Source organism: Monodon monoceros, unplaced genomic scaffold (genome assembly GCF_005190385.1).
Source record: "Monodon monoceros isolate NGI ecotype Baffin Bay Population unplaced genomic scaffold, NGI_Narwhal_1 Super_Scaffold_16, whole genome shotgun sequence".
In the NCBI taxonomy this organism is placed as follows: Eukaryota; Metazoa; Chordata; class Mammalia; order Artiodactyla; family Monodontidae; genus Monodon; species Monodon monoceros.
Window position 1 is genome coordinate 107,643,352 of NW_021703772.1, and position 12,094 is coordinate 107,655,445.

At 48.4% G+C, this 12,094-nt stretch overlaps 1 protein-coding gene across 5 annotated transcripts in view; it reads right to left on the reverse strand.

The window, feature by feature from the left end:
* The window catches only part of ERCC3 (ERCC excision repair 3, TFIIH core complex helicase subunit), a 38,035-nt gene extending 27,119 nt beyond the window's left edge, over positions 1-10,916 (reverse strand). For all 5 annotated transcript variants that reach the window (XR_003793960.1, XR_003793959.1, XM_029225397.1 and 2 more), the window contains exons 1-8: positions 10,827-10,916; positions 10,255-10,460; positions 9,343-9,579; positions 7,593-7,642; positions 7,028-7,163; positions 6,687-6,851; positions 6,013-6,217; positions 4,411-4,725 (exon numbers count right to left, since the gene is read on the reverse strand). Coding sequence is in view for 3 of the 5 variants with exons in the window: in XM_029225397.1 (XP_029081230.1) it covers positions 4,411-4,725; positions 6,013-6,217; positions 6,687-6,851; positions 7,028-7,163; positions 7,593-7,642; positions 9,343-9,579; positions 10,255-10,460; positions 10,827-10,854 (1,342 nt within the window). In the remaining 2 variants the exon portion in view is untranslated. The remainder of the gene's footprint in view (positions 1-4,410; positions 4,726-6,012; positions 6,218-6,686; positions 6,852-7,027; positions 7,164-7,592; positions 7,643-9,342; positions 9,580-10,254; positions 10,461-10,826) is intronic.
* Positions 10,917-12,094: the final 1,178 nt, after the last annotated feature.

Sequence of the window (12,094 nt, forward strand, 5' to 3'; positions counted from 1 at the left end):
CTCACCTTTTAAAAACTCTTAACACTATGAAGAAAGGTAAAAATGTTGAAGTCATGCTTATCTTATATCCAATTAAAGGCAAGGTTAGTGATACTTCAGAAATAGACCTGGGAATTCCCCTGGCTGTCCAGTGGTAAGGACTCCATGCTTTCACGGCCAAGGGCCGGGGTTCAATCCCTGGTCAGGGAACTGAGATCCACAAGCCACCGTGGCACGGCCGGATTAAAAAAAAAAAAAAAGAAATAGACCTAACAATCCGAGGGAAAGAAGGGCAGACGTCACCAAAATACAAACCAAAAACATAAGAACAGTAAAATAACAAAGGGCTGTCTAACCCCAGTAAGTGCCCAGGTCTCACAGTTTCACACACTGAAGCCTAACACAGCTTGCACACACCCCTGGAAAACAAACAAACAAAAAACCAGGGTCAGGCTTATGTCCAAGGGCTGTGCCGGCTCCAAAAAAGGGCAGCCAAGGACCCCAGACCAGGTTCCCCACGTCAGAAGGACATGGCAGCCAAGGCAGTGGAAACCCCAAGCTACTGTGGGCTCCAGGGAGGCAGCGTTGGGGCGGCCCGGGGACTGCATCAACCCGAGGGGAGCACAACGCGGGGACCCTGCCTGGACACTCTGCAGCCAGAAACAAGCCTTCCCCGAGGCATCGGCCCTGCAAACGAGTCACGTCCCACTGCTACGTTCTCTCACAGCCGTAACAGCTGTCACGGGGGAAGAACTCACATACAACGATGCGCATGGCTCCATGAATTTTTACACAGGTACATACCTGTGGAACCACCCAGATGATGGGAGTGTTCTCAGCACCCAGAAGTCTCGCCTCTGACCCCTCTGGTCAACACCAGCACTCTCCCTCAAGGGAACCCCGATCCAACTTCAGTCATCAGAGAGGAGGTCTGCCTCCGGTCTGAAGTTCATGTAAATGGAATCACAGTACGTACTTTGCATGTGCGGCTTGCTTCACCGGACATTATGTCGCGGTTGCCATTTGACATTTATTTGTGTGATTCTCTGACTGTCTCTCCCACTTTGTCTCCGGTGCCAAGCAGAGTGCCTGGTACTTAATGGGTTCTCAATAAATACTTGTTAAAATAATGAAAGTGGCACAGTGCCTTGCATGCAGGAAACACCTAATATATGCAAGTACTGTAATAAGAATTTCTTATTAATATAATGACTTAATAGGCCTCCTTTTGGAAGATCTATGAAAGAACACAACAATCTTTATCTTCTGGGATAAATCTCAAAGATTTACCATCCTACCTAGTCCAAGTGGTAAATGTTTATGGCAGAATCTTACTCTGATTTGCTAGAATTCCCTATTTAACATCTGCTCTCTGGCCCAGTGAGCATGGCCATAGGGCTTATAAGGCCTGAATGCAAAATCCTTTAGAGCAGTTTGGTTTCACTCTTCTACCTAAACAGAGGCAAACTGCTCCAATGAACCAGAGGAGAGACAGACACACTTAGTGAACTGTGTGGGGTACACCTCTATATCCTCATCACCAGATAACCAACCCCAAGCCTGGCTGCCACCCTCTAAGACCTGGGGCCCAAGTTAAAGAGGAACACCAACGTATGCTAAATATATCCTCCGGCAGAAGGCCTCAAACATCCCCACGCTTCAAACACAGCCTTCAACTAAACTGCTATAAAGCAATTCCAAAGTCGTTTATAAAAAATGTTTCTCTAGATCACCAATTCCCAATCCAGTCAGACCCAATACCAACCCTCTCCTTAAAGGTTTTTTTTTTCTCTTGGTTTAGTTTTTAAATATCACACAGTAAACTGCACTTCTTCTGAGGGTGGGTGGGTGAGAGTGGTTCTACACATGTTCATACGTGTGCAGACTCGCGTAGCCACCACCACCATCATACTCGGGAGACGAACCAATCCATGACCCCAAAAGCTGCCTCGTGCTCTCCCTGTCCAGTCATACCCTCCCCGCCCCACCCTGGCACCCACCCATCTGTTCTCCGTCACTACAGTTTTGTCTTTTCAAGAATGTCCTACCAAAGGCATCACACACTCTGTAACCTCTTGGGACTGGCTGATTTCACTCAGCACGAAGCCTCTGAGACTCCTTTCCACAGAGCGTCCCAGCGGTTGAGGGGCCAGCTTGTCCATCCAGCCACTCACTGACCGTCATTTCCGTTGTTTTCTAGGTTTCGGAGATTACGACCAGAGCTGCTTCTATAAACATTCATGCACAGGTTTTTGTGTGAACCTAAGTTTTCATTTCTCTAGAATAGATGCCCAGAGTGGGACTGCTGGGTCTATATGGTAATTTTCTAATAAACTGCCAAACCTCCCCAGAGTGACTGTACATTTTGCACTTCCTCTGGCCACGTATGACAGTTCCAGCTGATCTGCACTCTTGTCAGTACTTGGTACTGTCAATATTTTTTATTTTAGCCACTCTAATAGGTCTGTAGTGGCATCTCTTCGTGGCTTTAACCTGCATTTCCCTGGGGACTAACGCTGCAGAACATCTTTCAAGTGCTTACTGGCGTCTGTATAGTCTCTTGAGTGAAAATCTGTTCATGTCTTTTGCCCGTTCTCTAACATTTCTGCCTTTGCCTGACTGGAACAGCAATCAAATTAACATGTCTACGGCCTAACTCCTGATCTTCTCTCTCCAAACCTGCACCTTCTAGAGTCTTCCCCATCCCAAAACCCACTCCACCCTTCTGACGGCTCAGGCCAAAAGCTGACAGTCATCCTTGATTCCTCTTTCTTTCAGAACCACATCTAACCGGCCCACTTAACCTTCACAACATAACCAGAATCAGTTTACCTTTACTCTTACTGGTCCAAGCCTCATGTTGGGATTCCACCAGCTAACCTACCTAGCTGCTCTCCACCCTTGCTTCCTGCAGTCTCTTCTCAGCACAGCAGCCAGGGTGATATTTTTATAACTTTAAATCAGATAATGTCACCCCCAGCTCAAATCCCTCAAATGGCTTCTCACCCAGAGTGCAAGCCAAAGACCTCCTTCAGGTCCTACAGGATTGGCTCCAAAGCCTCTCCGGCCTCAGCTTTGACCGCTCTCCTCCACGTTCCCCTCCAGCTGCAGGGCTACAGTATTGTCAGGCCATGCAAGTACTACTTCCCCACCTCAGGACTGCTTCCTTCTACCCGAGAGACCCCTCTCATCCCTACCTGGCTTGCTGTGAACTTCTCTCGGTGTTTTCAGACATCCAGAGGTGTTGGAGGAGCTCTCATTACACAGAAAAAAACAGATAGAAAGGCCATTTTGACAATGTTTTGAATACTCTATGTGAAAATGCCTCTGATTTCATTTACTTCAGAGTAATCTCTAATTTACACTTCGTAATTGATCAGGGCTACCCATTAACTTGTTTTATCAAGAAAGGTTTGCCTGGGTTTCCCTGGTGGCGCAGTGGTTGAGAATCTGCCTGCTAATGCAGGGGACACGGGTTCGAGTCCTGGTCTGGGAGGATCCCACATGCCACGGATCAACAAGGCCCGTGAGCCACAACTACTGAGCCTGCGCGTCTGGAGCCTGTGCTCCGCAACAAGAGAGGGCGTGATAGTGAGAGGCCCGCGCACCGCGATGAAGAGTGGCCCCTGCTTGCCACAACTAGAGAAGCCCTCGCACAGAAACGAAGACCCAACACAGCAAAAATATTAATTAATTAATTAACTCCTACCCCCAACATCTTCTTTAAAAAAAAAAAAAGAAAGGTTTGCCTGGAATGCTATTCAGTAATAAAAGGAACACAGCATTGGTACGTATTACAACGTGGGTAAACCACTGTGTGAAGTGAAAGAAGTCAGATAAAAGAAAATACATATTATGTGATTCTGTGAATATATTTCCAGAAAAGGCATGTCTCTAGAAACAGAAAGCGGTTCAGTGACTGCCTGCGGCTAAGGGTGAAAACACCGATGGTAAGTGAGTATGAGGACGATGTTCTAAAACGGGGTCATGGTGATGGTCACACCAACTCCATTTTACTAAAAATCCTGAATCGTATACTCACGATGGGTAGATTTTACGGTTTATAAATTATGTCAATATGGCTGTTTAAAAGGACTGCCGGCAATCCTTGGACTTCTATAACATATTAAGGAACAATACTTTAGTCCTCAAATAAAACAAATATTGCAAGGACTTTTTTGTGCTCCCAGTCTAGTTTTTGCATGACCGAAAAGAAAAAAAAATGGGTTAAGGGTAAGCTGAGGTGCAACAGTTGAGAGGGAGGATGGGAGAAAATATCACTTTCTAGATGACTACTCCGGCCAGTGATTAAGGAAGCTGCCAGTGTGCACACCCGCCTACCACTAAGCCCCACCCCACCCACCCACCCCTGCTCATGGAAATCAATCTGTCTCTACGATGAGTAGGCATCCCAGCTCTCAGCCTGCTTACCTGGTATGGTGTGTACTTCGTCCAGGATCATGAGGCCCCACTCCTGAGTTTTGAGCCACTCCATCACCCGCTCGGCCTCCCAGGACCTTTTGGTGGTGTGGCCCAGCATGGAGTAGGTGCTGATGGCAATGGAGCAGCCTATGGGCTTGTCCTTGGCGTCGGAGGTAAAGCGGCAGATCTGGCTGTCGTCGATGGTGGACCACATCTTAAACTGGGCTTTCCACTGCTCCACAGACACAGCTGAGTTGCCCAGCACCAGGCAGCGTTTTCTGACTGTGCACGCAGCTGTCACGCCAACCAAGGACTTCCCAGCACCTACGAGAAACCAAAGGGCAATCCTACCCAAGGCCGGGTTGAAATGAGGGACAGGGACAGACAGAAAGACTTTTCAGCCCACCAATCTGGCCAAAATTATTTGTGATAATCCTTACAGCTGACACTGTTGAGGTGCTTACTGCTCCAAACCTGTTTCCTTCTTTAGAAAAAGGAGGCACACACACTTCACACACAAACGTGAGAATTAAAAGACACAAGCACCAGGGCCCTATTAAAGCACTGTACGTGCATCTCATTTAAATGTTGAAAAACAACATTTGTCAAAATAAACCATAGGTAAGAGACACTCCTATTACTGCCATTTTAAACATGGGAAAACTAAAGCTGAGGGGTAAGTCACCCAAGGCCCTGGGACAGCAGTGCTGCTGGGGTACAGTGTGCCCAACACCCAGACTACCTCCGGAGGGACTCAGTAAAAGACGGCTTCTATGATGACACAACAAACTGGGCTGAGCACTTGGGAATGCGGTACGTACGCTGCTACTGGCAAAGACAGAGGAAGGTGAAACTCCAGGGGCTTCTGAGTTTACTACCACCTACTGTATGAAGATCAAGATTAAAAATCAAGCTATTCCTTGAAACAGCAATTCTTCCTTTACCAGGGGTGTGCATCAAAATAACCCATGAGGCTTTAAAAAAAAAAAAAAAAACTGAAGGTGCCACAAGTGTTAGCTCTCCCCTAGAGAGTCTGCCTTCTTGACTTTGGGGTAGGCCACCAGCTGAGCCTACTGTGGCCTCTGGCCAAGAACCTAGGCCAGACCTGACACAACTTAGGACAAATGATGTTAGATGGGCGCCAAGGGGGCTGCCACAGCCCCTTCTTGGATGTGCACACTGTAATAAGAAGTCCAGGACCAAACAAAGTTTCTGTGCTAGGGAGCCTCCAAATACACACAACTTACAAGACTGAGCGTGAGGAACTCTGAGCCCAGGATGTAAACTAGCCCTTTCCCACAACGCCATCCTTCCTCACTGCCCAAGACTTTATACACTGCTTAGCTGATTGGTTCACTGTCTGAGCTACCCCACCACAATGAGCTCCATGAGGTCAGGAGTGTTGTTCTATCCACCATTACATGCCCAGCGTGGAGGTCAGGGCCCTGCACACAGCAGGAACGCAAGTATTCGTCAAGTCATGAATCAGGGAGCCATGTGACACTGGCTGTTCCCTGACCAGGTGGGATTTAGAGGAAGGCCCTCAGGGAGAGCGTAAGGCAGATCCGGACAGAGCAGCCTAGCCATCTTCTTCACTCAGGCATCACTCACCACAAGGAAGGACGATGACCCCAGAACGTGCGCGCCCATTCCCAAACATCTTCCGCAAGCTCTTCTCCTGATAAGGTCTAAGGACAGCTGTGGGTTTCAGGTCAATGTTGATGTCAGGGTTGACAGAATCATTCCGGAAGTCGTATTCTGCTAACAGAGGGTACTCCAGGTGGATGCAACGTTTCTGGAGTTCCTCAATCATTTCCTGGAAAGTGAGCATGAAGGTTTTATAATCCTGTTAACTCCAAAGTGTGCTCACAAACAGCACACATTCTAAGGAGCCTAATGATTTAAAGAAAAAAAAAAAAAAAAAAAGGTTAGCTAGACTTTTAAATTTCAGATCTTGCTTGATGAGAGCCAGCTTAAAGCACAGACTAAGGGCCCCAAACTAAGGACATGGACAAAATTAAATCCAATCAGCCACCAAAAATGCCCCCCAGGCACTATTTCTCACATCTCCCCAGGAACTTGTGAACACTGACCCCCCAGCCTGAAAAACAGGACACTCAGATCTAACTCCATCAGGAAGAATGGTGCTGTAGTGCACAGACACCAAAATTTGGGGACAGATGGGGATTCCTTCCTCTCACACAGGCTACAAACAGTCCATGAAGGGCTGAACCAGCTTCTGACACAGGCTTAGAGAAGCAACCAGGAGGGGTACGTTCACTAACCTGCTTGACTTCAAAAGATACTGTCTGTGTCTCTTCTTCTTCCTCCTCGTCCTTGTCCATTTGCTCATAAAAGTCAAAGAGGTCCATGGGGATGTCAGATTTACCCTGTGGATCTGTCACCCGGGAAGTGGATGGCCCACCGCTGCCTTCAGCACTCTTAGCGATCTGAAAGAGAAAGGCAGGATCTGGACTTGCACAAAACATTTAACCCTACTGTTACCGAGCAACAAAGCTGCAAGAAAACAAGGACTACTAGACTGCAAATGCTGGCCTAAAAGCACCTGAGAGAATTAAAATCCTAAATGCGTCCACCCCCAAGGGCGACCCAGGAGGCCACATACAGCAGATTTGCTTGTGAAAGTCTCTGTGATGAGCTCGGTTGCCTCCCCCTCAGAGTTCCTCAGGCGGCATTCCCGGATCATGGGATCCTGGAGAAGATGCTGGATGACATCAGGGTGAGAACTTTCAACGAAGTACCTGTAAGAAGGCAGGAAGGAGGTGCATACTGACCAGTACACCATTTTCAGAAGGTTCCACTGCTCACTCATAAGATGATCTGGAGATAGCGGCCTAAGGCCTCTCTCCACGCTCACCCTCCCCCAACCCTTTGCCAAATCTGAGATATGAGCTACTGGCCATGACATAGCACACGAGGGTCGCAGGCAAAGCCCCACTGTGAAGACAAACTAGCAGGGATCTGAACCCCAGCTCCACTGTTCAGGGGAATACAGTGATCAGTGAATGAATTTCCGGTTTTGGCCACATCACTTCACTTTTTCCTTTTAGCCCCTTACTCGGGGGAGTAGGTGTTAGTGCAGAGCAGACAGTCCACAAGTGTTAGCTCCTTGCCACCTGATATGCAGAGGGTGAACGTGCCTTGGATGGGCCTGTCACAGAACCCCTTACCTGTTGTGCTTCAGGACCAGCTTGACTTTCCCATAGCTGACAGTACACAACTGCAAGAAGTGACAACACCATACAGGCAAAATTAGCAATATGCACCTCACTGAGAACTCGTTCATTACTGGCACATCTTACTACCTATCAAACAAGTGAAGAGTTCATTTTACTTTAGGAAAATCCAATGTGCGATCCTAAAGGGGGTAGATCTGCCTAAATTGAGCTTTTCTACTAGCTCCTACTTTTTGAGGGCAAAACCTTCCTCTTGCCTGGCTAATTCTGATGCACATCCCTTAATCTAAAAAATGCTGCTTAGAATCTTTCTTTTATTTTCTCTTTCCCTTTCTTCTCCATTCCCAGAGCCCCATCCTAACCCAGGAGTTCATCTCATTGTACCAGTACTACCACAGATCCCAGCACAAAGCTGGTAGTTATGTGTCCACTAATTGTGAGCTGCGTAAATTAAATGTGAAGCCTCTGGCCTCCTCACCAATGTTCCTATCTCCCCAACTAGATGTAAGCCTCTTGATGGTAGAAAATCCTTCCAGGTTCCCAAAAATCTTTAGGGTGGAATGCAGGAGACATTATACAGTAGCCACGAAAATTCACAATCCAGATCTCAGGCTGCTGCCGCCTCCACTGCTGCCCTTCTGCATCCACCACTGCACTAACCAACACCCACATTCCCACAGGCAGCTCCCAACCAAGACTGAGAACAGCCAGGGTACTGAAATAGGCTCATTCTACAAGGTGCAAGCCCTTTTCCCAGGGCACCCTTTCACATCAGAAGAAAGGAGAACTCTCTCCAGGGCTCCTGCCAGCTTCTCTGAGATTGGCTTCATTACTGTACTGGATGCCTGTGGCACTCATCTTCTGCCACTTCAGATCTGGGGGTCTGAATCTAATTCCCTGTAGATCAGCCAAGGACAACGAAAGCCACTGTCCAGCTCTTTTTAATGGTATTCACTCTCTCTCAGAACAAACCCAAGCAGGTTCAAGTGCTCGTCACATAGAACCCTATCCACTTCAAACTTTGAAGTCCTTTTTGACTTTTCCTCATGGAAGTTGTTGACTAGCGGTCTCGTACAGGTATGCAAACTTAGATGGAGTTTATCATCTGTACTAACTTGCTCAGGTTACCATATAGAACACCACAGACTGAGTTGTTTAACAACAGAAACTTATTTCTAGAAGTCCAGGATCACGATGCCAGCCATTTCGTTTCCAGTGAATGTTCTCTTCCTGGCTTCTAGGGGGCTACCTTCTCGCTCTATGCTCACACTACGTCTTCCTTGTACAAATGAAGAGAGAAAGAGAGCACACACGCCTTCTGGTGTCTTTTCTTATAAGGACCCCACTCTTATAACCACGTTTAACTCTAATTATATCCTTACCCCAAATACAGTCACATTACGGGTTAGGTCCTCAACACACAAATTCTGGAGGGGGCACAATTCAGTCCGTAACACCATTCACTTCGGGCTATACTCCCAAATAACCCAGGCCAGAATGGGCCTGAATTAGTAACCCTGCTGTGTTAGCACCCACTGGCTAAGAGCAGCTCATGGGAAGTCTGCCCTCAGCAAAACACAATGCTGTATCCAGAGGTAATCTGGGGTAATCGGTTACTATGCTCCCCACACTGGATCTGAATGGCATTTTCATGACTGCTACAAGTTGACAATGTACAGCACCTGTCCCCACTATCACTGCATTACAAAGGAGGGCAAAAGAGCCAGCCTTAGCCCCCACTTGCCTTAATAAACTGAATAATTCCATCAGGGACTCCCGTCTTGCTGAGCTTCCTGAGGTACTCAGTGATGTCACTAGTTTGCAGCCCAACGCTGACAGCCGCGTACAGGGAGTAGGCAGTTAGTTTGTACTCATGCACGTGGGTTGGTCGGCACACGGGCTCTGCAATAGCCACCAGGAAGTCTTGAGCATATTTGTAAACTGGAGAGAAGGCTTCTAAGAAGATGTGGCCATCAGGAGCCTGAGAAACACCAAATGGACACAACAGACAAGGAAACTAATGAGTTGCAGAGACGATTAGACTCTTTCCCACATCACTATCTAGAAAGGATAAGCTGCCCAGAAAGTGATCTAAAGCTAGCCAACACCAGGAATATTTTTGTAAGCACATCTTCAGCCAACTGTGGGTCCTGCTACTTTAATCGGATACAAGGAGTAGAGAGAATAGAAGAAAAGGTTTCCAAAGTCAGTAGCTGCCTCTCACGATTCTTCACAGGAAAAGCCCACCTTCCTGGCTATCCTTCTGGCTAGATTTCAAATGAATGGAGAACATTAATTACTTCAAGTTGAGCAAAAAAGTTGCCTAGCAAATATATGTCTCATTAGGTTTTTTTTTAATGGGGAATTAAAATGTTACATAATAAATGCCATTTATTCTTTAGATAAAAGTTGTTTCCAAACATGTGGCAGAACTGGAGAGGGAAAGGGGAGCAAAAGGAGGGGTTAGAGAGGAAGGAAGCCCAAGTCTAGCCAGCACATGTGTGCGAGCATATGCTCATTGCTATCTCGGCTGTTTCAAACTGTCTATGAAAATGAAAGCTCGCTGCCAGTGGGCTCTGAAGCAAAGCTCACGATCCCGCGTTCCTATTTGGGCCGCACCCACTCTTTGGCCCGGCCCCGGCTGAGGCGTGCTTACCACCCAGAGGGGCCTGGAGGTGTGGTCGTCCTTCAGCGGCATCTGCAGCCTGTAGTCCTTGGCTCCGTACTCATCCACTTTGGTGCTGGACTCATCCACCTGCTTCCCGGCCGCCGAGGGAACCGCTTCCTGAGAGTCGTTCCCAGGGGCGTCGTCTTCATCGTCTTCCTCATCCTCGTAGTGCCGCTTCTTGGACTTCTTCTTCTCTGCAGATACGAACACGGACACAGAAGTGAGCCCCGCAGGAGCCTTGCGTTCCCCCAGCACCGACTAGCCGCAGGTCGGGGGAACCTGGCTGCAGCCGGACTTCCCCAGCGCCAAGCACCCCTAGCCCAGAGCCACTGCGCGCCGCAGGCGTCCTCTCCCTCAAACGCTGCCCACCCAGCCCAGGGGGCAGGGCTGCCCGGAGGTCAGGGGTCGCACCCCCTCCCAGCGGCCTGTCGGGACAGTATGTGACGACGGCGAGCGACTCTGGGGTCGACCGCCGCCGAGAAACCCTGAGGAGCTACCACACAGGATGATAGGGACGGCAGGTGCAGGCAGCCCCGAAACGCGCCTACGCCACGTCTCACCGCGGTCCGCCCGGTCCCTTTTGCCCATGTCGGCGTCCGCAGCAAACAACCCGTACCGCCGAGGAACCCCGGAGACGGCTCTCTGTGGAACTTCCGGTTCACACCGGAAGTTCTTCAGGCCACCGCACAGGAAGTCCCGCCTCTGGGCGCTCGGGCGAGGCGTTGGCGGTTGAACCCGCAGCTGAGCGGTCCGCTGACTGTACCCGGGTGCAGGCCCTTTCTCCCCATTTTTTCTCGTAGTCAGTGAAGTATTTTTTCAGTACCTGTTAACGATCGTTCAGGCACTGTTGTTTTAGCCCCGGGGGCAGGATAGTGAACAGAGCGAAGGCGTTGGCATCTTGGAACAGAGAGACGTGGGTCGTAAACAAATGTGTTAAGCGCTCTAAGGAAGAAATAGAACAGAGCCCAGAATGGCAGGCAGTGCTGTCCCGGAATATCTCGCTGAAGGGGTGTTATTTGAGAAAAAGGTCATGAAAGTGAGATGATGTCCTATGTAAATACAAGGAAGGAGCAGTGTGGGTCTAGGGGCCGGCCGACACAGGTTTGGCGTTTAAGGGGAGCTGAGAGGGGGAGCAGTATGGCTATAAGAGATGGGAGACGGTCCAGGACATAGAGAGCAGTGATTCTCAAAATGGGGTCCCCTGGCTGCATCGACATTATATGGAAACTAGTTAAAACTGATGGGAAAGGCACAAACGCAAAATATCTAAGTCATAAAATTTTGCAGGCAGGCGCAACCATCCTGCCCTCCAGAAGACTGTGATGCTCAACTCTGAGAACAACTAATGTAGAGCTGTGTAGGTCATTGCAAAAACTTTGGATTTTATTATGAAATGAGAAGCTACTGGAGAGGTTTGAGCAGAGAAATGACAATCTGATTTCGTATTAAAGGATCACTCTGCACTGGCTGCTGTGTTGAAGATGGACTTTGCAAGGTCAAGGGCAGCTATTGCAGTGCTCCAGTTGAGAAATAACTGGCTTTATTAGGGTGTTGGGGTAAAGGTGATGAACAGTGGTTCCAGTCTGAATATATTTTGAAGATAGCACAGGATTTGCTGACTAGATATGGAAGGTGAGAGAGAGGAATAAAGGAAAACTGCAATGTTTTTGATCTGAGCAATTGCAAAAATGATGTACCTCAGGGAAGGTACAGGTTTTTGGTTTTTTTTTAATAAGGGGGACTGAACAGCACCCAGCCTGCTGCTGGTGAGGGCCAGGACCCCCACTCAAAGTCTCTGTTAAGGGGTGCTACTGCAAGGTTGCGTAGT